Raw genomic sequence first — 24,790 nt, 5'->3', positions numbered from 1 at the left:
GCACGAGCCGGGGGACCTGGCCGAGGGGACCCTGTCTGGCTGGCCTGGCTCCTCGCTTCCCCGCTACTGGCAATCTTGATTTCCCGACTTCCGAGGTTGGTGAGCCTGGCCCAAGCGCAGCCACCCTCAGCCCGGCCAGCCAGACCAGGCCAGGCCAGCGTCAGCATCCCCGCCCGCCGGCCTGACGCTGCTGGCTGCCCTCAACTCCACATAAACGGCTTTGCCTGGCCAGGCCAGGCAAGGGCTGAGGCCGGGCACCCTCAAGGCAAGCGAGGCCAAGCTGAGCTCTTCTCAAGCTTCTTGTCGGATCACCCGCAGCTCCTTCCCCTGTCGCTTCTCCTCGTCACCACCACCATCGCTCCTTTCCCCCAGCTGGTCATTCGACGTCGCTTTGCTAGCCGCATCCTCGACACTGCTCTTCTCTCGCCATGAGCCACCTGAGTCACTTCACAAATCGCCTCGCCAGCATCGCGTCCCAGCCAAACGCCACAAGGGCCCCCTCCTACCGAACCCTTCTGGGCGAAGCCCTGGCCAAACCTAGCTCGGAGCTCGATGCCGACCAGCTCGTCCAGATCACCGCTGCATATCTCCAGAATGCCGTCTTCAGCGACCAGAACTCGACCGGCGGCGGCCTCGTCGTCGGACGACAGGCCCTGACCCTCTTTGCGCACGAAATCGCCAGCGCAGCACAGCTTCACAAGTCCAGCGGCGCAGAGTCGGAAATGAACGATGGTTCCCTTCCCGCCATCGCAGAACCCGACGTACGCAGGCGCATCCTCGAAGACGCCCTCGACAAGCTACAGCCGCGCGTGCTGAGCTTCGAGGAGCAGGCCTCCGTCCTCCGCTCCCAGCTCTCGAGCCTGCTCGAGGCCGAAGAGGACTGGATCGAGGCCGCCCGCGTCCTCCAGGCCATCCCGCTCGACTCGGGGCACCGCAGCGTCTCGGACCACTACAAGCTCAGCGTCTACATGCGCATCGTCCGCCTCTTGCTCGAGGGGGACGACCCCGTCGGCGCCGACGTCTTCCTCAAGCGCGCCAGCCTCGTCATCCACAATGTGCCCGGCGCCATCCTCACCTCGTCCTTCGCCTCGTCCGCCGATACCTCCGCTGCAGCCGCCTCGTCAGAGGCCAAGGCGGAATCGGAGCTCGAGGATCCCAAAGTGCTTGGCCTGCAGTTCAAGCTGTGCCAGGCCAGGATCTACGATGCTCAGAGGAGGTTTGCAGAGGCGGCGGTCAGATACCACGAGCTCAGCTACATCGCCGAGATCGATGAGGTCGATCGCAACATGATGCTGTGAGTGCCATGGGGCGGATCACCCTGGGACAGGTCGCACTCGCAAGCGAAGAGATCCTGACCGACCTTTGCGTCTGCACTTGTTCCTCCCTCACTCCGTCCTCGCAGCTCGGCCGCCGTCACGGCATCAATTCTCTCCCCCGCCGGTCCGCAGCGTGCGCGAACGCTGGCGACGCTGATCCGCGACGAACGCACCCAATCGCTGCCGCAGTACACGATCCTCAGCAAGGTGTTCCTGGACCACATCATTCGTCCCCACGAGATCCAGGCGTTTGAGAAACTCCTCGCTCCGCACCAGGTGGCCAAGCTCGCACCGACACGCGCGCCCGCCGCCGCCGCCGACGCCTCCGCTTCCGCCACCGTCTCGGCCTCGGCGTCGGGCGACACCGACATGGCAGGCACGTCGACCTCATCGAGCCGACCGGCCTCGACCCGTCATGCACCGAGCACGGTGCTGGATCGCGCCATGATCGAGCACAACCTGCTCAGCGCCTCGCGACTCTACGACAACATCACGCTGCACGGCCTTGGCGCGCTGCTCGATCTGAGCTCAGCAGGGGCCGAGGAGACGGCACGCAGGATGATCCAGCAGGGAAGGCTCAAGGCGTGGATCGACCAGGTGGGCGATCTCGTCGAAGAGGGTCGACCGGGCGGCGCGAGCGCGAGCGCGAGCGTGGGTGGATCGGGTGGGGTGCTCTACTTTGTCGACCAGGACCGACGTGGCGAGGCGGGAACCATCGCGGGCGGACTGGCGGGCGCGACGAGCGGCGCACCCGAAGCCCAGTCTGCCGCCGAGGTCGGCGACTCTGCCGGCGGTCCAGAGGGGGCATTTGGCGCCTCGTCGGCCATGGCAGAGGGAGAGAACAAGTACACAAAGCGCTGGGACCGTCAGATTGCCAGGACGGCGGGCACGCTCGAGGAGGTATGCCAGAGGCTCAACAAGGCCGGCTTCGTCTGTTGATCCACTCGGCCCCCTGAGATGAGCCGGCAGAAATCGAAAATAGCGGCACCGCCTCCGCCCTGCTATGCGTTGACGCACGCCGTGCAGGAGACAGCGTGGGAGACGGGGCGCCAAAAAGGTATCTTCTAGCAAGACGGTCCGATGATACAAGTCGAGCGAATGGACAGGAGGAGCAGTTGACGAAGAGAGCAAGTGCAGCCAAGCAAAAGCAGGGGGTTTGAAACGCAACGATCCAAGGGTTTCCAGTGGGCTTCCGTGTCGGTGCGATATGGAGCGATGCGTCGCGCTCAGCCGCAGCAGACGGGGAGGGTGACGTTGCCCTCGCGGGTGAAGGCGAGGATGTGGTCTGCACGAGCACCATGGCGGGATGTCGAGATGAGGGAAGAGGACAAGGAGACCAAAAGAAGCAAAGGGGTCAGCTCTCTCAATCGCGCACCATGTACGGGCCGCTGCACGTCAGACTCGAGACTCACCTCCGATGACGCGATTCGTGAAGCCGACCTCGCAGTAGACAAAGTAGTAGATCCACTTGCGCCTAAACACCTCAATCTCCTTGTCCTTTGCCACTTCGGGCAGGTTGCGGATCTCCTCGTGGTCGCGCAGCAGGGCCGGTCGGATGACGTTGTCAAAGTGGGCCTCGAAGCGTCTCCTCCACTCGCGCAGCGTGCGCGAGTAGTGCGGGCCGATGTTGACCACCGTGTCGAGCACCAGCTGGTTCTTGGAACCCGCCGTGGCGCCGTCGACGAGTGACGTGACCGACGGGAGGATGCCGCCCGGGAAGATCCACTTCTTGATAAAGTCGACCGAGCGCACGTACGACTCGAAGCGGCCCTCGGGCATCGTGATGCACTGGAAGACGGCCACGCCGCCGTCGCGCTTGAGGACGCGGTCGACGCACGAAAAGTAGGTCTCGAGGAACTCGATGCCGACCGCCTCGAGCATCTCGATGGAGCAGACGCGGTCGAACCGGTTGGTCCACTCGGGGGGGAAGTCGCGATAGTCCATCAGGTGCACAGTGATGCTGCCCGTCAGCCCGGCCTCGGCGATGCGCGCCTCGGCGAGCGCCTTTTGCTCTACCGAGAGCGTGACGCTGTCCACCTTGCAGCCCGTCGAACGCACCGCCTCCATGGCAAAAGAGCCCCAGCCCGTGCCAATCTCGAGCACGCGGTCGTCCTTGCGAATGTTGGCCCGCTTGATGATCATGCGCAGCTTGCGCAGCTGGGCCACTTCGAGCTCATCCTCGGCCTCGAGCTTGGTCTCGGACTCTTCTGGTGGCGTCGGCAGGTCGTCGGTGAAGCGGATGGGCTCGTAGGCGCCCGAGGCGGCCGAATCGGTGTGGCCGTTGGTCATCATGCCTTGGGTCGATGCGTGGTTGAGGCGCGTCAGCAGCGGGCCAGTGACGTCGGCGTCGAGCGTGTCAAAGATGGCGCACGAGTAGGTCATGTCCTTGGAGAGGAACGCCTTGTACATCTCGTTGGAGATGTCGTAGTGGGCGCCAATGTTGCGCAGGCTGCCAACCTTGGTGTTGGCGAAGCGGCGGTTTAGCATGGCCTGGGCGGACGAGACGAGCGACGAAGCGATGCTGTAGCCTTCGAGGTTCGACAGGGACGCTCGGTTTCGAATGAAGAGCTGCGAGGTGGTCGCACGACCCAGATGCAGATAAGGACGTCGCAAAGGAGAGGAGGGTCAGCTCCCGGGGCCTCCCTCGAGCCAGCGCAGCGGGCGCGCAACCTATTCGACCGACCGAGACTCACCTCGAAGCAGGCGCCAAGGTCAGGGGTGTCAACCTCGCCAGTCATGAAGCTCTCCGCGAAGCCCAGATCGGCGCCCAGGAACATGCGGATCCAGAAGGTGTCGGACTTGACGATAAGGACGGCATGGGGAGCGTCAGCCTTGGCGGCAGCGAAGCTGGCTTGCGCTGCGTTCTTGGAGGGAAGCTGCGCAGAAGTTGATTGGGAGGCGGCCGAGTGGTTCCTCTCTTTGGACTTTACGAGGGTGGGATCGCCAAACTTGTGCGTCTGGCCGTCGAGGAACTGGATTTCGAGCTGACCAATGGTCAGGCGCGAGAAGAGTCCGAGGAGCGAGGCGCGCGCAATCGAGGTGGCAGGTCCCTGGAACGGCTTGACCAGGGCTTGGGGCAGCGAGATGGACGGGAACGGGATCGACATGACGGAGCGTGGAGCGGATGGCAGCAGTCAATGTCCAAGGCGGGAAGGGACAGGCCGGGACGGTGAAGGCGGGGTGGGGGGATGGAGAGGAAAAGAGACGAGGCGAGGAGGTCACGTTGAGGCGACGCTGACGGAAACGGAGCAGGCGACAGCTGATGTGAGCGCTTGGGAGGCGTTGATCGTGATGGTGGTGGTGGCGTGGAAGGGCGTAACGGCGAAGGGGGCAAGGGAAGCAGCGGGAAGACGAGGCAACGTGGGGAGCGGCATCCGCGCCCGCTTCGCTCGAGGGCCCGACAACGGATGTGCCCGCCGAGAGCATCTCACCGTACCCTTCTCTCGAGAGCCGAAGAGCCGGCGGAGGGCGGCCAGCGTAGGGTAATCGCCGCCAGCCGGGCAGGAGGGCGAGCAGGCGAAGATCTCTCATCTGGCGGCGGCAGTCGGCCTCTGGAAAGCCAAGCAGCCGTCGGCGCCAGGCGAGCCCATCAGCCAAGGTCCAGGCAGCAGGGAGGCAGTCAGGCAGGCAGGCAGGCCGGCAGGCAGGCCAGGGTCTGGATCTCGACAAGGCAGGCTAGGGCCCGACGAGCCAGGCCGGGCAGGCGGGCGGGGCTTGTCAGGCCACGCCGGGAAATCACCTCACGTCCGTGCGCTGGCCTGGCTCTCTTTCTTTGTGGAGGCAGGCCGCGCTGCAGCTCGCGACACGCAGCCTTCCGTAAGACGGCTGCAGCTCCGGGATCGACACGGGCAGCCCGCCTGCAGGCCGCCCGCCCCACCTCACCGGCCTCTGCCAGCCAGATACATAGACAGCCAAGCTCGACGCAGATCCCCAAGAAGAGCTGTATCGGGTCGCCCGCTGCATCGGGCTTTACGGGCCCGACGGTCTGCCTCCAGGTGGCTTCCACAAGCCGAAGTGGACTCTCCTGGCAAATGGACCCCTTGCGCACGGTGCACCCCAGCCTGGAGGGCGGTGCAAGTGAATTTGGGGACCCCCACCCTCTTGGCGCCGCAGCTGCAGCCTGCTTTGCCCTGCCTTTGCCATCCTCCTGCCTCACTCTACCATCACAGACATCGCCTACCGCTGCCCGCATCGAACCCATCGGGACTGCGCCGAACCAAGCTACGCCAGCCAGCCGACGTCCACCGCGAGCACGCCCAGCTCGCCGCGCCGACGAGGGCCCAACATGCCCACCGCCCTCTTTGGCGAGCACCTGCCGGACCAGCTCCATCCCATCGCCAACACGATCGCATGCCACCTCGCCATCGAGGCGGATGCTTCCACCTTTCTCGCAGAGCGTGCCGCACTCGAGCGCGAGTACGCCTCCAAGCTCTCGGTCCTCACACGCAAGTACCGCGAGAAGAAGTCGAAGCGAGACCATGAGGCTGCCGTCGGACCGTCACCCACGAGGGAATGGACGGGCCAGCAAGCCACGCTGGCAGCGTTCGTGACCGACATCTTCAACACGACCGATGCGGCCTCGCAGGACCACCTTCACCTCGCCACCGAACTCGATAAGGTCTCGACAGAGATGGCCTCGAGCGGCAGGAAGCGCGAAGAGATTCGAAAGAAGGTGAGTCGAGCTGTGCAAGAATCCGAGGAGAAGAGCCTCGATCCGCCTGTCCTTCAGGCTGATGGAACTTTGCCGGCCCATTCCCGCTCTTTCGCTCCACCGCAGCACACCTCATATGCCAGCAAGCTGCTCTCCGATCGCGACAAGATCTACGCCGATCGGGAAAAGGCAAAGTCCAAGTACGACGACCACTGCCGCGAGGTCGAGGCGCACCGGCAGAAGAAGGAAAAGGCCGGCGCAGACGACAGGCACGCGGATAGGGCCGAGAAGGGCTTCCAGACTGCGCAGGTCGACATGTGGAACGCAAAGGTGAGCCAGGGCGCACGTAGGCCCACACTCGATCGTCGCATCGGAGCATCCTGCTGACGCCCAGCCCACCACGGTACTTGCACGCCACGTACCGCAGAACATGTATCTTCTTCAGATCGAGGTATCCAACGCAGCAAAGCAGAAGTTCTACAGGGAGGACCTGCCGGCGGTTGAAAATGTAGGTCCAGAGACCGAGGTAGGCGCCTGCGAGCATGACGGCGCGGCTGCTGACGGTCGCCCTACCGCCCTGGACTGGTTGGCTTCTGCAGGGCTTGCAATCGCTGTGGACACTGACCACCCAGCGCACGGCTGCATCGCTGGCGAGGGCCAACGCCCTCGTTGCGGACCACCACAACGCGCTCAGTACCAAGTACAAGCAGCTCGAGGAGAGCAAAAAGAAGGTCGATCCGGATCAAGACCAGCAGACCTTCATCGAGTACAACAAGCAAAGCTGGCAGGAGCCGCGCGAGTGGAGTTTCGAGCCGTGTTCCGTCTTCTTTGACTCTGTGAGCACCCGCCGAGATCGCGGGGCGCGGTGAGAGCGCCGATCACCCGAGGCTGACTCGATCGACCACCGTACTGCTTCACCTTCCCCGCACCCAACAGCCCGACATGTCGGTGGAGGCAGCGCCGACCGTCTTCCTGCAGAACCGGCTGCTGCGGTGCAGAGCCAAGCTGGCCGAGCTCGACCCGCTAGCAGAGGCCAAGCGTAAGGAAGTCGCTGGCCTTGAGAATCTGCGCGATGCCTACGAGAAGCAGGATGGTCTGGGCGACCCCGATGCGGTGCTCGACAACCTCTTCGAGTCGCTCAAGACGGCATTTGCATTCGAGATTGAGATCTGCCTGCTCGAAGCCGAGGTCGAGCGGATCGTCGGTGCCATTGGAGGTGGGTGCGCCTGCTGTCCTGCTGCGATCGGGCAAGACCCGTTCCGCTCACCTGTGTTTTGCGGCTTTGCCCCGCACCATTTGCCCACGACCCGACAGAGAACCAGGGCGAGGCCAAACCGCACCGCTTCAAGCCGGCGTCGTTCACCATCCCGACGACGTGCCAGTACTGCAACGGCACGATCTGGGGCATCGCGCGGCAAGGGTGCATCTGCAAGCCGTGCGGCTACACGGTGCATGCCAAGTGCGAGATGAAGGTACCTGCTCAGTGCAAGGCGGCGCCGTCGGGCAGCGGCGCGTCGGGAACGTCGTACCGCAGCAGCAGCATCCGCAGGAGCATCGGCCTGGGACGCACCATGTCCTCTGCCTCGACCGGCGGTGCCTCTTCGATGGGAGCGGGAAGCAGGTCGACTGGAGACTTTGGGACGGCCAAGAGCATCCCCGAGAGCGTGGTCGGCGCCAATCCCGTTGGCAGGGTCGTCTACGGCTTTGACGCGACGAGTCCGTTCGAGCTGAGCGTCCAGGGTGAGTGGTCCTTGCGAGCTTTTGCTCGATCCGCCTTGCCTGCTTTCCGCGTCGATCCGTACGGACCATCTGACCGTCTCCCCCGCATTCTCATCCAACCCGCCCGCTCACGACAGAGGGCGACATCATTGAGCTGATAGAAGACGACGTCGAATCGACGGGGTGGATCAAAGTGGCAAAGGGCCAGTCACAGGGTCTGGTACCTACATCCTATTGCGACTTTGACTCCGCCCCTGCCCCAGTCTCGAACGATCCCGTCCCCTCATCCGGTGCAGTTCCGGCGGCGGGTGGGCAGGGGACGGGGCAGGGATGCGGCAAGTTCGTAAAGGCCCTGTACGACTACGCCGCCCAGGATGGCGACGAGCTGAGTCTCGTCGCGGGTGAAGTCGTCGAGTTGACCGCCGTCGGTCTCGCCTATGGCGACGGGTGAGTTCTGCCTACCTATTCCCAGGGCCATCCCAGCCCATCGGCTAATTTAGAGGCGGGTTCTGACACGTTCCCATCTCGTTCGCTCCCTCGCGCACCCGCTGCAATCGTCTCGATGGTGCCGCTATCTCGGAAAAACAAGATGGTGTCAAGGCGTCAAGAACGGCAAAGTGGGCATACTGCCATCAAACTACGTCGAAGAGGTCTAGGAGCCAGGACGCGACGATCGACGGGGACATGGGCGGCAGCGGGGCACACTGAAACGCAACTCAGGCGGGCAAATGCGCGATTGCATCGACAAAGGGCTCCGCAGCCCGGCCAAATCGCGGGCGCGAACGACGGCCGTGTGCCATGCCGGACTGGCCGTACCGCCGCCGCCATCACATGTAGCTGTCCATGCGCATGGCCTCGGCCATCGAGAGGAGGGTATTGTGGCCGGACAGGACGCGCTGCTGCTCCTCGTGCGCCGCGCGTCCCTGCGCCGCTCCCGACGACGACAACATCGAAGTCTGCTGATCAAGGTTCTGCACGAACCCGTCGAGGCTCTCGACGAGCATGTTGGTGAGCGGGTTGTACGGCACGAGGTGCTCGAGGAACGTCGTGTCGGCCTTTGAAAACTCGAGCTTGGCCACATCGTTCAGCCACGATGCCGTCTCGCCGCCGCCCCCGCTCCCGTCTGCCGCCGCTCCTTCCACGCCGTCGACGTCGGTCCAGTCGGTCAGCGTCGACGAGGCCGACGTTGACGGGTTGCCCGTGGCAAACGACTGAGGCGCGTGCGGGAGCGGCGCGGCATATGTGCCTGGATACAGCGCCATGCCGCTTGTCGGAGGCAGGGCGGGAGCTGGAGGCAGCGGCGGTGCTGGTCCCCACATCGGCGGCGATTGGATCGGTGCCAGCTGCGGACCCGGCCGCGGTAAGGGTGGCGGGCCCGTCTCGGGTCGCGTCGACGGCCCTGGCGATGGCGAGAAGCCGGTCGGCGCATCGTTGAGGAGGTGTGAGCCTGGTCCGAACGAAGGGTGCGGGCTCCGCGTCGATGGCGGCGGCATCGTAGACGTCGGCGGCGTGGCTGCCGTGTGTCGACCGACGGACGACGCCGATGGTGAGCTTGCGTTCGAGATCGTGGCTTCGGTGCGAGGTCTGGAAAGTGGTGCTGCCGACGACGACGACGACGACGCCGCCGCCGCTCGCTGATCAGACCATGTCGTCGACCAGGGCTGCTTGTTCCAGAGCGCCTCGAGATCGTCAAAGTTCTTGACCGAGGACGCGAACGCCACATTGTGCGGCGGTGGTCTTCGCCTCGATCGTTCCTCGAATCCTTGTGGCATCGAACCGTTGGGCGGCGAAGGGCCGTGCCCATCGTCTGCCCGAGACCGGAGACCTGGCAACGGGACATGCGACGGAGTCCCACGGCTTGCCCTCGCAGAGGGCGTCGACAGCGGCGACGCGGCCCCCGGAGGCTCGAGGCGGGGTCGGTCTGAGCTCAATATCTTGCTTGTCTTGTCCAGCGAAGTCAGCGGATCGAGCGCCTTCATGCTCTCCTTGAGGCTCTCGAGCTTGGGGGACAGCGCCTGCACCACCGTCCGCATGAATTTGAGATCGTCCGAGACGTCGGCGCGGAGCGTGGGCAGATGCCATCCGGCGCTCTCCTCCGGATGCAGCTCGAGCATCGACAGGCAGTGGACCAGCACCAGCGACGAGATCAGCGCCATCTGGACGACGTGCCACACCTTGGACACCGACGAGTGGCGCTTCTTGAGCCCTTCGAGGATGAGCGCCTGCCGCTCTTCGGGCGTCGAGTCGTCTCGAGGGTGGAACCAGAAAAAGGCATCGCGGCAGAGCCGGACCGTGGCCGAGGCTGCGGCGAAGCAGATGCTGCGCGACCTCTTGTAACGCGGCTGGGTCCAGCTCTGGATGTAGAAGTGCTTGTGCAGGGTCATCAGCGTGCGCTGCACCATGAGCGCGGACCACAAGCGGAAGTTGACCTCTGGGTCCTCGACGGGCCCGAGCGTATGGGGCCCTTCGTACCGCAGGCGCGGTGGCAGCCCCGCTTCGATCGCGTGGAGCTCGCTCTGAAGCGTCTCGGTGTACCTGTACGCCGCATCCTCCTGCATCAGCACGCGCGACGAGGCGCGCAGCGAGAGTCGGGCGATCGCGAGCATGGTCTTGGGCTCGGGTCGCATGTAGTTGTTGCGATCGAGCGTGGCGTCGAAGAGGCTCGGATACTCGAGGTAGCTCTCGTCGAAGAAGCACAACCGCTTCGAAGTTCCACACGGCATCCAGTCCGCGGTGCAGAGGGTGGCAAAGAGCAGGATGCGGTCCTTGCGCACGGCCTCGGGCAAGTCGGTCGGGGGCTCGGTATCGAGGTTCATGAGCGACGCCAGCGCAAACGTCTTGGTCGCCGCGACGCGGCCGAGCTTGGGACCCTTGAGCGTGGTGATGGCCATGTGCGTGACGAGCATTGTGCGTACGTTGATGATGTCGAGGTGCTCGTAGATCTCGGCGGCGCCGAGCGCATGCTGCGTCGCCGGAATCATGACCGTGTAAGGAGCGCCGCCGTACCGCGCCTCAAGCGCCGCGGACTCTGGCGATTCCCCAAAGATGGTGATCCTGTGTGGCCGAGGTGAGACGGTGAAGGGTGGAAGGGCGCCGGACGGAGCCATCAGCATCGCGACGGCGTCGCTCGGTTGTCTGTGTGTGCGGGAAGCTGTCCGGGACGTAGACTCACGCGGCGCACAAGGCAAACAGCAGCGCGAGGAAGCGGACCTCCTCTCGCAGCTTCGTGTGGGGGAATGAGCGGTCGCCGTCGTTCCAGCGAGCTCGAAACGCCTCGAAACGTCTTAGCTGTCTCATGAGATCGGTCTCGTCGATGACGTAGAGCGTCGTGCCGAGGTCGTTGACGTAGTTTTTGCAGAGCGCCCGCACCATGGCAGCGTCTGGCAGCAAGGGGACGAGCTTGGAAAGGGTTGCAGCGGCGTTGCCCTCGACGTTGTCCAGCGCAATGCCTGGCATGTCGACCATATAGATGCTCTCGAACTGCTTGCCGGTGCTGCCGCGGTCGACGGCGTTGCCGGCCGGCGCGTCCGAGGCTGGCCGGGCGGAGCCGGCAAGAGTACCTCGGTGGCTGCTTCCATCGCCAGCCGCTGCGGCAGCCGCCAGCGAAGGCGGACCGTCCTCCTCGGGGCCCGTCCTCTCCCGCGAGGCCCCTTGGCCCGGGAGCGAGACGCCGAGGTGGTTGGCAATGGATCCCATCATTGCCTCGAGCCGATCCAGTCGGTCCGACACGGCGCCCGCGACGACGGCATCGCGTCCAGAATACTGCGGCTGCACGCCGTCTGCCCACTCGCAGAGGCTCGATTCGTTACGATCCTGGCACGCTCCGCAGGGCCAGCCCCGGTCGCACTTGAGCTTGCGCCTCCGACACGCCTCGCAGCTGACGGCCTTCTTGGGCGCCCTCTTCTTGCTCGTGTTTTCATCTGTTGCGCTGTTCGCGGCGGGGCCAGCACCCGCCCCGTGCGGTGAGGAGAGGCGGGGCCGCTTTGAGGGTGTCTGGCGCCGAGGGGCAGGGCTGCCGTTGCTGCCGCCTGCGACCGAGGCGATGCTATCGTCCGGCTTGCCAACGTCGCCGGAACCATTGCCTGGATGCTGCTGGCGAGACGGCTGGCGTGCCATGATGAGATCGACGTCCATGGATCGCTCTTGGACAAGCTCGGGGCCCGAGGCAGAGCGCTTCATAGTCTGTTGTGAAGGCTTTGAGGAGGCGGAGCGCTGCTCGTCTTGCCCTGGTGCTGAATACGAGCCGGAGCGGTAGTCGAATGCGCCACCGGTCATTGCCAGGCCCGTCGCTGCCAAGCTCTGCGTTTTCCGTGGCCGGATGGATGGACGGGAGGTCGGTGCCCTTGGCGCGCAGCAACAAGGCGCTGGGTCGGCAGTGAGAGCGATGAGAGGTTCCAGTCTGGGCCCGTCGAGCGAGTCGGTGCGGGGCTGCTACGCGTGCGCGGATGTCGGCAGCATTCTAGGAGGCTTTAGGCTGGGCGAAGGAGGTGTCGAGGAGCGGGAGCGGGTGCGTGTGCGCGTGATCCCTTTGGCGGACGTCTTTGGAGAGACGGTCGAGAGGATGTCGGGAGCGGGTGCGCGTGATCCCTTTGGCGGACGTCTTTGGAGAGACGGTCGAGAGGATGTCGGTGGCGGCGGCGGTGGCGGTGGCGATGCCGGCGTTAGGACGAGGGGGGGTGGATTCGAGTCGAGCGCTGGGCGAAGGAGATACGCGGTGCGGGTAGCTGATGGTGGCGTGAGTCGGCAGGCTAGGCCAGGGCCAAGGCATGCAGGAGCCAGAGAGTCAAGCCGTTGCCCTTGCTCGGTCGGGTCGGGCTGCTTTGGAAGGTGAGCGGAGCAAGGCTGGGCCCAGTCAGCCTGGCCTTTGTGGGTAGCCTGGTCCTGGCCTGCCAACAAAGGCAGGCAGATGCGGCGGCTCGGCCTACTTCCGGACCTAGCCCCCCCTGCTGGGGAGAGGCAGCCGCCCGACAGACGCACCTTTGCTTCAGAACTGCCGCCACTCTGCCGCCGCCGCCCCTCGCCGGCAGCACCCTGGCTTTGCGCGCTTAGCTTTTTGTTTCGGCAGCCGGACATGCCGTTTCCCTGCCTGGCCCTGGTGTCGGCCCGATCGAACGGGTCGAGGCCGCTGAATCGGGCAGCGGCACGGAAGATCGCGTAGTGGGAAGCGCGGCGCTCTCTCTAGCAGGCTGAGTGAGGCAAAGCCCTCTGGCAGGCCAAGCCAGGCAGGGTCCCCCTCACTGGCTCCCTCTCGTCCCTCCCCACCATCTCGTCGTGGCGGTTCTTCTCCTTGCCTCCTTCCGCACCACGCGCGGCGCAACCACCCCTCTCGTCACCTTCAACAGCTCAAGACGAAGCAGCGGGCAAACACGCTGCCAGGATCAAAGGGCCTTTGATCGCTAGCCGGCAACGCCAGGGCCAAGACAAGGCGGCCAAACCTATCTCCGCTCGTTTCCTCCCCCTCCGTCGAGAGCAAACGCGCGACGCTCTGGCCTCACTTCTGGTCAAACGGCGAGAAAGCAAGGCGTGTGCGCGCCGCACCTTCTACCATCATCGCAGCACCCTTGACCCGCTGATCATGACCTTCGGATCCCCTGGCAACTCGACCGCACCACACAGCGCCGGCGCGCGGTACCACCACCACAGCTACCACGGCCACATCTAGGTGCCCAGCCTTGCACCCGGACAGCGTGCCAGCTGCGTCACAAAAAGAGACGCGTGCCGGGAGCTTTTACTCGCTGCAGCTGTCCCTCGCCTCAGAGGCCGAGAAGCAAGGCCCGTAGCTTCTTCACCGGTGTCCACGCCCCATCGACAATCGGCCCAAGGTCGCCCTGTTTGAGGGTTTCCTCGCCATGAACGAAACGTCCAGCCAGCCTGCTCGTGCTCGCGCGGACAGTAATGCCGACGACAGCTTGCTTGTTGGGCGCTCGCAGCCACATGCGAGCAGCTCGGACCCCCGTCAACGTCCAGCCATCTCGATAAACAGGCGCCTCCCGGATGTCGCTTCGCCAGACCATAGTGTTCATCGCCCTCGCACGGCACCAAGGCAAGATCTCGATGCCTTTGATGACGGCGGGCGTGGCGGACGGGCCGTATCGTCGCGCAGAGATCCGCGAGACGATCGCGACCGGCTGCATTACCTCGATGGCGCAAGACTCGGCACCGCCGCAAGGCCATCCGATTCCGGCAGGGACAGGACGACTCGCGTAGAGATCAACGACGACATCGATCGACGCAGGTCGGATTGGAGCGCGGAGGCGCGCAGGGAGCAGCCACGAACCCGTTCGCCATCCCCACCAGGGCGCGCCGGGAGAAGGCATCGCGAGGAAGTCAACGACTCTGAACAGCGATGGAGCCGAGCAACGCGAAGCACGCGCACGGAAGACGGCGGATCGCATCGATCAGATTTGAACGACAACAGGCAGGGTCCGTTGGATCGGAGCTCAGATGCCGACCGCGGCGGCGCCTCGTCGTATCGCGATCGTAGCCGGCGAGGCCCGGACGTGTCAGGCCGGCGGGAGCCCCGCGCACCCCTGGCACCACGGGGCATCTACGACGACAGCGGACGACGACTCGACCGGGAGCCTAGGCCCGATGGTGGCCGGCACCCTAGAGCGACGGACGATGACCAGCCGCCTCCGCGAAAGAGGCTCCGCGATCGCAGCGTGGACAGGGAGCCACCGCGCGAGCTATCAGCAGAACGCACGTCATGGACGCGTCCCGATCTTGCCACTCCACAAAGACGGTCCGGAACGGCGCAGCAGGAGAGGGATCGGTACAAGTTCTGCAGAGACGCAAGCCCGGGGGCTGAAACCGAGAGTGCTCGGCCGATCTCGGGCTGGGACAGGCGTCGTCGTCAAGATTCAGAGGTTCGAGAGCGCATGCTAGTTGCGGGGAGGGAAGGCAGGGACCGGGACGAGGCGGAGCCGCGCGCTCGATCGCCTCCCTTCGCTCAGACGCGCGGACCGGACACGGACACGGGCAGACCGGCCGCGAGTCAGTGGCGCCGCCACACGCCACCTCCCGTTCCTCGCGTGCCGATGCCAAGTCGCTTCGACGATGCTTCATCGTCCTCTTCCTCACCGAGGCACTTTCCGGAACATTATCGGGCCTCTCGTCAGAGGACACCGCCCGGGCCTGCTGTGTCGTCGGCCAAGGGGCGCGATGACGCCGACCGACGGAGTGGCGACGATGCGCGGGCTCGCCTCGCCAATGATGAGGCAGGCCGCTTTCGCGGACCACAGCAAGATCGTTGGTCCCAGGCGCGCAAACGCAGGGAAGACGACCGCGACAGCGACCTCGCTCCTTCGAGCAGGACCGCTCGTGTTCGCGATCGAACGCCACCGACGAGGACCTACGGCCAGACAAGTCCTTCGAACGGCGAACGTTTCGACGGTACACCGAGCAAGCGGCGGCGATCTCGGGCCGAGCAATACGTCGCGGGCGCTCGCAGGACCCCAGAGCCGGCGGATCCGGATCGTGGCGAAACAGCGACGGCCCACAACAATGAGACGCCGCTGCGCCCTTCTCGATCGCGCGACGACGTGCCCAGGGCTGCGATTCCGCCGCTGTCGCACCGCCGCCTCGCCCGCGATGACAGGGATGCAGACCGGCACCGCGACGGCCGTAGCTTTCGCCGGGAGCATGATCGCTACGAGCCCAGCCAGCGCGGGGACACGCGGGGAGCCGATGACCGGCCGTCCCGCCGGAGCCGCTCGCCCAGCTACTCGGGTAGGGTCCTCAGCCGTAAGGAAGGCAGCTCCCTCGCCGCTTTTGGTCGTGACCGCGTCGGCACTTCCGCCGAAGACGCCAATCAGACGGTGCAGACGGTCCGCGGCGGCGGCTGGAAGACCGTGCGGGCTCCGACCCGTTCTCCAGAAAAGACGAGTAGCGAGGCGGTCGAGAGGGCCAACGGCGCCGTACAGGCTGAAAAGGCTCCTCGCGATCGCAACGGACGCTCCGAGGCGGCATACCGGCAGCGCTCGGATGACCCTCCGCGAGGGACTGGTGGCGACCCTTTCGTGCCATTGTCGGGATCGCAGGAGCGCTCGTGGCGGCGCTCAGACGATAGGGCCAATCCACGTACCGGCAGGGACTCGTGGAGTCGTCGATCACCACCCGAGAGCGATGCCACGAGAAGAGGTCTGAGGGACAGGGGCGGTCGCATCGTCGACCGAGGCTGGCGGGGCGAAGCGGAAGGACGGAGGCCGCACGATGAAAAGCCGCCGCGAAAGGCTTCTCCCGAGCCCGAGCCCGAGCCTGCCGTCCTCGCCCCGATGCAGGCCGAGGCGGGCGAGGGCTACGTGAGGATCAACCAGGTGGGCGAAGGCACGTACGGCCAGGTCTTCAAGGCCCGCTCGCAGCGCACGGGCGTGCTGGTGGCCCTCAAGAAGATCCGGATGGAGGCGGAAAAGGACGGTTTCCCCGTCACGGCGATGCGGGAGATCAAGCTGCTGCAAGCCCTCCGCCACGACAACATTGTGCGCCTGCACGAAATGATGGTGGCGCGCTCGTCGGTGTACATGGTGTTTGAGTACATGGAGCACGACCTCAACGGCATCCTGGCGCATCCGCAGATCCAGTTCTCGGCGGCCCACCTCAAGTCGCTCTCGTCGCAGCTGCTCCAAGGCCTCGCCTACCTTCACCACAAGTCGGTGCTGCACCGCGACCTCAAGGGGTCCAACATCCTCCTCAACAACCAGGGCCTGCTGAAGCTGGCCGACTTTGGCCTGGCGCGCTTCTACCTCAAGCGGCAGAGGGGCGACTACACGAACCGCGTCGTCACGCTGTGGTACCGCCCTCCCGAGCTGCTGTTTGGCGCCACCCAGTACGGGCCCGAGGTCGACATGTGGGGGGCCGGCTGCATCTTTCTCGAGCTCTTCACGCGCAAGCCGGCGTTCCAGGGCAACACCGAGGTGCATCAGCTGCAGGTCATCAGTGACGCGCTGGGCCTGTTCTCGACGGAGAGGTGGCCGGCGGTGCAGGAGCTGCCGTGGTACGAGCTGGTCAAGCCGGTCGCCGCCTCTGCACACGCACAGTCTGCCGGCGATGGGACCGCCGTGCCGGCCAACGCCGACCCTGCGGAACAAGGCCGTGTCTCGACTGAGGCTGGCAGCCTGCCGCAGCAGGCAGGACCGACGGCCAATCACGCTTCGACGACTGAGCGCTCCGTCGAGGCCATCTTTGAGGCCGCGTTTGGCGCTGCGTTGCCCGCCTCTGCGCTCGAGGTGGCGCGAGGCCTGCTATCGTACGATCCGCGACGCCGCGTCTGTGCGGCCGAGGCGCTCGAGATGGCCTACTTTGGCGAGGCGCCGCGGGCCGAGATGCCTGCGGGCCTGCTGTCGAGCCTCGAGGGCGAATGGCACGAGTACGAGTCGCGGCGGGCGCGCAGGAAGGCGACGAAACAGGCGCACGACCGGGCGCAGGCGGACGCGCGCGCGGCCCATGACCAGGCGCAGGACGTCGCCGCCGCCACCTCTCGCACAACGACAGGCGCCACCCGCTCTGATCCTGCCCCGTGCGATCAAGCAGTTCGTATTGTCCCAGAGCGACGGCATCGGTAGTCCGGGAGCATCCGACACGACACTACTGCGTTCACCGCTTTCGCGAGCATCCTCGAGACTCGTTGACGGCAACCCTATCCTCGCCCATGTTGCTATCCTCGCTCATGTTGCTATCCTCGCCCATGTTGCGATTCTGACCCTAGCATCGCTTCCATTGCTCCCGCACTGACGCCTGACGAAACCAGGTCATGTCGTGTTGAATGCAGAACACCGTCTGACAGACTGACGGCCTTCGAGGGCGCGAGGGCGATGGCGGCACGCAGGCTTTGGTGGGCTGGGCGCGTCGACGAGGGAAGAGGCTGCCGCACGAGAAAGGCAAGAGAGGGGGGGGCGACCGGCCAATGGCGGCAAGAGGCGGGCAAGGGGCTAGGGCTTGCGCGCGCAAGGGGGCGGCACAGCCTTGGTTGGCTTGCCAGGCCAGGCTGGTCGCAGGCGGGGTCTCAGGGGCTGGCCAGCGATGACTTGGCTGGCACGCCGGGTCGGAGCAGGGGCCACCGAGGCCAGATGGGGGCCCGTCGTGGCCCAGATGCGGCGCCTGAAAAGCACAAGCAAAGCAAGCAGGCAAGCAAGCAGGGAAGAGCAGGGTGTGGAGGCTTGCGTGCGCCTGGCCCGGGCCTCGTCTGGCCTGCCCTGTAGCCTAGCCTAGCCTAGCCTCCCTGCCCCCTGCCTCTTGCTGCCGCCGCTTTCGGCGCAGGGCCAGGTCTCTGGCCAAAGCGCCGCTCCGTCACGCTACAGACCAGGCCAGGCCCGCTGCCCACTACCCCCTGCTGCCTGCCTGACCTAGCCCAGGACCGCGCGGCCCTCCCCCCCTCCGTTGAGGCGGGCGATCTGAGCGGCTAGCTTGGCTGAGCTGCCCATCCCCCGGGCTCGCTTGGCCGGCCTGCCCCGCTGCCCTAGCCTCAGCCTCTCTACACTCTGGCTGCCCGCCCCGCCCAGCCAGACGGACCCTTTATCTCTCTCCACACGCGACCCCCCGCCATCGCCTCACCCCTCTCTCACCGCCACCAACACCACCACATCCACATCCACAACCAATCAGCCCGACACCCGCACGCACCCATGAAGCTCAATCTCTCCCTCACGTTCGTCGCAGGCCTCGCCGCTGCCGCCATCGGCGTCGACGCCGGCGTCCACAAGTGAGTCCACCCCTCGCCGCCGCCGCAAGCGTGTGGCGCGCATCAGCCAATCGTCCTGGATGGTGCTCGTCGACCCCAAACAATCTTCCCTCACGCTCTTGTGCTGACTTTCTCCTCCTCCTCCCATCTCGTCACTGCTCCGGTTACCCCCTCATCCACCAGGGCCAAGCTGCAGAAGCTCCCGAGCGCTGCCAAGCTCACCCCCGAGCTGCTTGCCGCCCAGGCCGAGATCCTCCAGCTCAAGTACGGCGGCGCCAAGCAGGCTCCCTTCAAGTCGGGCAACAATGCAGAGCACGACTTCAGCATCCAGCCCGTCGAGCAGGCCAGCGATGCCAGCGCCTGGTACGCCGAGGCCAAGAAGGGCCACGGCGTCCCCCTGACCGGTGAGTGGCGCCTCATTGATCTCGACTCGTCTTGGCGAGAGCACACATGCGACGCACTCCCCGGCTGACCCAAGAGCCTTGCTTGCCGCCGCTCATCCCTGCCACGCCGCCATCACACCACCCGCAGACTTCCTCAACGCCCAGTACTTCTGTGACATCTCGCTCGGCACCCCGCCGCAGGAGTTCAAGGTCATCCTCGACACGGGCTCGGCCAACCTCTGGGTCCCCTCGACCCACTGCTCGTCGATTGCCTGCTTCCTCCACAAGAAGTACGACAGCTCCGCCTCGTCGTCCTACAAGAAGAACGGCACCGAGTTCAAGATCCAGTACGGCTCCGGCTCCATGGAGGGCATCGTCTCCCAGGACACGCTCAAGATTGGCGACCTCACCGTCAAGGGCCAGGACTTTGCCGAGGCCACCAGCGAGCCCGGCCTCGCCTTCGCCTTTGGCAAATTCGACGGCATCCTCGGCCTCGCCTACGACACCATCAGCGTCAACGGCATCGTGCCCCCGCTCTACCAGATGATCAACCAGGGCCTCCTCGACGAGCCCGTCGTCTCCTTCTACCTCGGCTCCTCCGAGTCCGACGGCGGCGTCGCCACCTTTGGCGGCATCGACGAGAACCACTACGACGGCAAGATCCACTGGGCGCCTGTCAAGCGCAAGGGCTACTGGGAGGTCGGCCTCGACAAGCTCGCCCTCGGCGACGAGGAGCTCGAGCTCGACAACGGCTCCGCCGCCATCGACACCGGCACCTCGCTCATCGCCCTTGCCCAGGACACGGCCGACATCCTCAACGCCGAGATTGGCGCCAAGAAGGGTGAGTTGGGATAGTCTTCGATGCGATGAGGGTGGAGCGTCGGCGGTTGGTTCCCGTCCACGCTGACTGACTCGTCCTCCTACCCGACCCGACTCGCACCGTCTCTTCCCCACCCTGTGCTTTGATCGACAGGCTGGAACGGACAGTACAGCATCGAGTGCGAGAAGGTTCCCAGCCTGCCCAAGCTCACCTTCTACATCGACGGCAAGCCTTTCGAGCTCGAGGGCAAGGACTACATCCTCGAAGTCCAGGGCTCGTGCATCTCGAGCTTCCAGGGTCTCAACCTGCCCGGCCCGCTCGCCGACCTCATCATCGTCGGCGACGTCTTCCTGCGCAAGTACTACTCGGCCTACCACCTCGGCAAGAACGCCGTCGGCCTCGCACCGTCGCGGGCATAGAGGGCGGCGCCCGATGGTCGTGAACCCGTCCCCGCGTTGCACTCTGCCTCTCTTCCTCCTCCCATCACCGCTCCGACGTACACCAGCCCCACGACACCTGCACGCATCCTCCCCATCTTCCCTTTTTCCCCGATGACGATCTAACGTTTTGCCCCCCGAGTCTCTTGTGTCTCCCCTTCCCTTTCCCTTGACCCGCTTTCTCTCCTCCACATCCTGGTTCCGTTTGTATCCCATCAAGGCTGCCCGCTGCAATCGAATCTCGAATGACGCTGAACGATTATCACGCTGCGCAGGTAGGATACTGGGGGGGACCGTGGATGGGGGCTGGGGGAGCTGGTACAAGCAAGGCTGGACTGGACTGACATGCGATGCGATGCTATGCGATGCTATGCGATGGCGATGGTGATGGGCAGGGCGAGAGCGAGAGGTAGGGAGAGGGAGAGGGGAGGAGCACGGGTTGATGGTAGCTGGCAGGCGGGTGGAGGCGGTAAGCGGTGAGGCGAGCAGTTGGAGCGGCAAAGACGCCGCGAGGGCGCGGTGCGAGTGACGGTAGTGTGGCAAGGAGGGAACGGAAGGGAACAGCAGGCCGGGGTCGAGCCGGGTGAGATGGGACGAGAAAACCAGGGGGGGGGAGGGGCGAGGATGGGCAGGGTCTGCCGGCCCTAGTCGCACTTTGTGAGCATCGAGTTTCGCGGAAAGGTCGATGCGTAGCCGCCGCGAGGACGCGGTTCGGTCCAGGTGGTCAGGTTGGGGTTCCAGTAGGCCTCCGAGTGGCGCTGGATGTAGTCGGCCGTCGGGAAATCGGGCGGGTCGCACCCGACATTCTCCTCGCCCTCGACCTGCCACACGCGCACGTAGTCGACGAGCATCGTCGCTGGAAACTTGAGCCGATCCCACTGCACCACGGTGAAGCCCGAGGAAATGCCAAGGTTGAGGATGATGTACATCGGCTCGACGGGAATGAGGCGCTGGCCGATCTCCATTTGCTGTTTGAGGGAGAGAGAAGAGGGAATGGAGCCGGGGAGGGTGGCGAGGGCAAGTCGAGGAGGAGCAGGAGGCCGGTGTCAGTGCTGCGCCGAGAGTGGGACGGGCCTGCAAGGTAGAGCGGGGATCTCACAGGATTGGGTCCGATGGCGCTCGGGTGGAGCGTCCAGACGGGGTCGCCGCCGAGGGTCCAGGTGATGTACGAGTCCTGGTCGCTGCCCGGCTTGTACTCGAAGCCGTACGTGTCAAACTGGCCGTTGGTCTCGTTGTAGGCCTCGCTCTTGACCGTGGCGATGCCCGAGGCGGCCTCCTGGTAGACGCCGCCATGGTACGAGTTTAGCTGGCCCTGGGCGGCGTTGTCGTAGACGACGGCGTCGGCCGTCGTGTTCTTCATGTAGTAATAGGCGTCGAAGGGCGCCAGCTGAGCCGACATCGAAGCGTGGCCCTTGCCTCCGGCCTGCGACGATGCCGTCGCCTCGATGATGTCGATCTCCGGGGCAGAGCGACCCACGTAGGAGCCGTCGGGGTGCTTGGGCCCCGGATGGTCCTCGCCGTCGCAGGTGCAGCGGCTCAGCCTCTGTCCGGGCAGGTAGCTGACGCCCGGGCCGTTCTCCTTGACCCAGACGCCCGTTGTCTCGGCGGCAATCGGACCGCCGGTCGGGTAGGTCTGGTTCTTGAGCGTGCCGACATCGCACGAGTCGTAAGTGTACGGCCACATGCCGTCCTGCGCGGGGAAGGCAGGCGATTCCAGATGGAGGGGATTGCAGAGGCACCAGCAGTCAGCTTCGACACGATCCGGGAAGCCGCGGCAAACCATCCTTGGGGTCGGGCGCAGTCGTGGCTTGGGCACCTGACTCACGTTGGTGGCGCCGTAGCCTGCTCTGCCCAGGTTGCCCATCGTCCATGCGGCGGGCCAGAGTCCTGACGCGTCGGGCGCGCCGGGCAGCACCATCGAGACCTCAATGTAGCCTCCCGTGAAGCAGAACTGGTTCCAGGTCTGCAGCATGCCGCTGCGGAAGTTGAGGTTGTTGGTCTGCGCCTCGCTCAGCGTGATCTGCAGCGCGCCGCCAGCCGTCGTCACGGCTTCGGGCGAGTACCATTCGTAGTTGCCCGTGCTCCAGTAGTGCAGATCGACTGCCTGCCAAAAGGGGTCGTCGCCCGGGTAGAAGCTGCGACCGTCCTGGTTGAACTCGTCGGAGAAGACGAGCACCATCTTCTTTTTGCCGTCGACCGTCATGCGTGTGCGCGCCTCCTGTGGTGTGTCGGGGTCGACGAGGTCGCGGTTGATGGGCAGCAAAGGCACTTGTCCGGATGCGTTGGTGCCGCCGAGGCCGAAACCCCCCTTATTGGACAGCACGTCGCGCTCAAGGAACGAGATGACTGGATATCCGGCAAAGAGCGCCAGCAGGCCCATGGCCAGGAGCGAGAGGGTCAATAGGTTGATGCATCCGCGTGTGTCGGCAAAGCCACAGCAGCGGTGTCGCCGGTCGGCCGCCTTCGGGTCGTGCAGCCAGTCGTCGTCTTCTGGGTCGACGACATAGTCGCCGTAGGAGCGGTAGATCATGAGCCCGGGGTTCTGCTTCTCAAGGTGCGATCTCGAGCTCGTCGTGCCGGACGAGGTCGAATGGGCGTTGGATGGGGTGGCTCTTGGGCCGGGAAGGCTGAGAGGCGGGCCGACGCCTGAGCCCTGGCCGCCGTTGCCGGCCAAAGGCTGTGCGCCTGGCTGGACCATGCTGCCGGCCGCGCTCGGTAGCGATACGGTGTTCGAAAGCGGTGACTGGTCGGTAGGGACCGGTTGGTAGTTTGGGCCTGGAATGGACAGTGGCTGCTTGCGCGTTGGTGCGTCGGGATCAGAAGGCAGCATGTCTTGGCTGCCGGGAGAGTATGAGCGCGCTCAGGCTGCACTTTGGCAGGCAAAGATGGTGGTGGTGGTGTCACAGAGGCGATGCGGCGAAGATGCGAGTTGAGCTTTGGAGGAGGTCTTGATCGACGCCAGATGGTGGCAAGGAGAGAAAGGCGGGCGGTGGCGCATGGAGTCGGAGGGGGTGGATGGCGTTGGCCGAGAGAGGGGGCGGCGCAATGGCACCCCACCCAGCCGGGGGCGTCGACGACTTTGGTCCCGAACGTGTTGCGCCGTTGGCCTTCTGTCCGGTACGGGCGCAAGCAGGCTGCTCCGATTGCAGAGGCGTGAGGGCTGCCTTCATCCGGCAAACGGCAAATGGGTGGTGGGTTGCAGGTCAAGACGAGGGGCGCGTCACCGACGGCACCCCGCCCGGTCGCCGTCGCGAGGGTGGGGCCGAGTTTTGGCCAGGCCTCGCCGGCAGGCTGGCTAGATTGGGCTGGCTACGGGCTTGGCGGGTTGCCGGTCGAGATCCGTGGCGAGAGGTCTGGCCAGCGAGTCGGATCGGGTAGCGCTAGCCAAGGGTGGTGGTGCGCTGGCAAGACGAACGAGGCCGAGCAGCCCGCGGGACGCTCGTCGAAAGCCTGCTTGGCCCGGCCTTTTCATCGCCGAAAGCTTGCCTGCCTGCCTTGCGCTTGAATATTTTATTCATTATTCAATTTGGCGCTGCAGCCGCGGGCGATAGAGAGGTGGGGGTGGTGTGTGTGTGTATCTCGGCCAACCTAAGCCTAGCCTAGCCTCTGGCCTCTCGCACCCACCGCAGGCCAGCGGTCGTCATGGTCCCCGCCGTCGGTCACCGCCCCCACCCGACGACCGGGAGTGGGGCCGTTGCAACCGGGCCGCGCGCGCTCATCGGAGGTGCACGCTTGCTCGCTGCCCAGCCGGACTCATGACTTAGCCAACGGGGCACTATCTAGAACGGTGAGAGGGCGGCACAAAGCGCTCTCCGGTCACGACTCACACTCCCAACGCCCCACACGATTGTACACGCCATCGGTCAAGCACGCACCAGCTACATATCATACAGTGGATGGAGCAGCGAGTTTGAGCCGCAATCGTCGGTTGGTACGGCTGCTGAATCGACTCGTCCGTCCGAACACTTCCCGACGCCCGAGCCGACGAGTGGGTCTTCTTCAAGGGGAATCTTTTTCTTGCATCACTCCCGGTCTGCCTCCTGAAACAACGGGTCGCTGTCTCATTGCACGCCCAACGGCTTCGAAGATGACAACAGCTGCAAAATGGACACGGCTTTCTTCTGCAGCTCTTGCCCGGACGCTCACAAAGCAACCCGCCCATGATGTTGAGGTTGCTCCCAGCCACCGCGAGCATGCCGACGGTCAGAGAAGGTGCGTCTCTCCCTTTGGTGACAGTGGCAAGTGCACTAGGCAGACGCGAATCTATCGCGGCAGCGTTTCGGCACAGAGTCAACACGTGTAGCAACGGCGCGACCTTGGATATCTACCGAGCTGGCCATTGCATAATTCCAGAGATCCAAGGGGGTCGACGGAGGCTTTTCTGCCCCCGGGCTGGGTCTCCATGGCTGCTTGAGAGGCCAGCATCTCAGTTATACAGAGATGTGGGCGTTCTGTTGAGCGGTTTCCAGAGCGACAACGGCCGAAGACCTCCTAGTGGGGTCAAACACGCACTTTGGGGCCTCACCTCACTTCTAAGGCGGTATAAGAAGCGGCAGAGAGGCGACCAACGAACGGCACTTCTTCCACAACTTGTACGCCTCCCTCGAAGAAGACGGAAAGATAACCACACAGACCTTTGGTGAATCGAGTCTGCTACATGTCCGCTGAGCCGTCCGAGCAAGGTGTGCTGATCGTCTCCCTCCCGATTGCAGTCGAGACGAACGGCCGCAACAGCTTTCCCTTCCTCCTGACTATCACTGTCGCCCTGGTATTGCTCGAGGCTGCCAGC

The 24,790-nt window shown here is 65.0% G+C and overlaps 7 protein-coding genes across 7 annotated transcripts; 4 read left to right on the top strand and 3 right to left on the bottom strand.

Annotated features, from left to right (window-relative positions):
* Positions 1–428: 428 nt before the first annotated feature.
* On the top strand, positions 429–2,255 carry PFL1_02790 (uncharacterized protein; the record flags this gene model as incomplete). The annotated part of the gene is made up of 2 exons (XM_007880305.1): positions 429–1,294; positions 1,403–2,255. 2 exons carry the CDS (start codon positions 429–431, stop codon positions 2,253–2,255), a joined length of 1,719 nt encoding a protein of 572 aa, XP_007878496.1.
* Positions 2,256–2,542: 287 nt separating this feature from the next.
* PFL1_02789 (uncharacterized protein) lies at positions 2,543–4,423 on the bottom strand (the record flags this gene model as incomplete). The annotated part of the gene is made up of 3 exons (XM_007880304.1): positions 2,543–2,601; positions 2,729–3,884; positions 4,010–4,423. The coding sequence occupies 3 exons, from the start codon at positions 4,421–4,423 to the stop codon at positions 2,543–2,545; spliced, it is 1,629 nt and encodes a 542-aa protein (XP_007878495.1).
* Positions 4,424–5,601: 1,178 nt separating this feature from the next.
* Positions 5,602–8,342, top strand: PFL1_02788 (uncharacterized protein; the record flags this gene model as incomplete). The annotated part of the gene is made up of 8 exons (XM_007880303.1): positions 5,602–5,988; positions 6,094–6,297; positions 6,395–6,475; positions 6,567–6,803; positions 6,904–7,183; positions 7,282–7,707; positions 7,824–8,133; positions 8,276–8,342. 8 exons carry the CDS (start codon positions 5,602–5,604, stop codon positions 8,340–8,342), a joined length of 1,992 nt encoding a protein of 663 aa, XP_007878494.1.
* Positions 8,343–8,513: 171 nt separating this feature from the next.
* PFL1_02787 (uncharacterized protein) lies at positions 8,514–11,961 on the bottom strand (the record flags this gene model as incomplete). Its single annotated transcript, XM_007880302.1, has 2 exons — positions 8,514–10,740; positions 10,859–11,961. 2 exons carry the CDS (start codon positions 11,959–11,961, stop codon positions 8,514–8,516), a joined length of 3,330 nt encoding a protein of 1,109 aa, XP_007878493.1.
* A 1,574-nt stretch (positions 11,962–13,535) lies between these two features.
* On the top strand, positions 13,536–17,246 carry PFL1_02786 (uncharacterized protein; the record flags this gene model as incomplete). The annotated part of the gene is made up of 1 exon (XM_007880301.1): positions 13,536–17,246. One exon carries the CDS (start codon positions 13,536–13,538, stop codon positions 17,244–17,246), a length of 3,711 nt encoding a protein of 1,236 aa, XP_007878492.1.
* A 1,059-nt stretch (positions 17,247–18,305) lies between these two features.
* Positions 18,306–19,983, top strand: PFL1_02785 (uncharacterized protein; the record flags this gene model as incomplete). The annotated part of the gene is made up of 4 exons (XM_007880300.1): positions 18,306–18,382; positions 18,545–18,765; positions 18,893–19,585; positions 19,718–19,983. 4 exons carry the CDS (start codon positions 18,306–18,308, stop codon positions 19,981–19,983), a joined length of 1,257 nt encoding a protein of 418 aa, XP_007878491.1.
* A 662-nt stretch (positions 19,984–20,645) lies between these two features.
* On the bottom strand, positions 20,646–22,831 carry PFL1_02784 (uncharacterized protein; the record flags this gene model as incomplete). The annotated part of the gene is made up of 3 exons (XM_007880299.1): positions 20,646–20,969; positions 21,101–21,691; positions 21,827–22,831. 3 exons carry the CDS (start codon positions 22,829–22,831, stop codon positions 20,646–20,648), a joined length of 1,920 nt encoding a protein of 639 aa, XP_007878490.1.
* Positions 22,832–24,790: the final 1,959 nt, after the last annotated feature.

Source organism: Pseudozyma flocculosa (genome assembly GCF_000417875.1).
Source record: "Pseudozyma flocculosa PF-1 unplaced genomic scaffold scaffold00008, whole genome shotgun sequence".
Lineage (NCBI taxonomy): Eukaryota > Fungi > Basidiomycota > Ustilaginomycetes > Ustilaginales > Ustilaginaceae > Pseudozyma > Pseudozyma flocculosa.
This window is presented reverse-complemented; position numbering and strand designations above follow the sequence as displayed.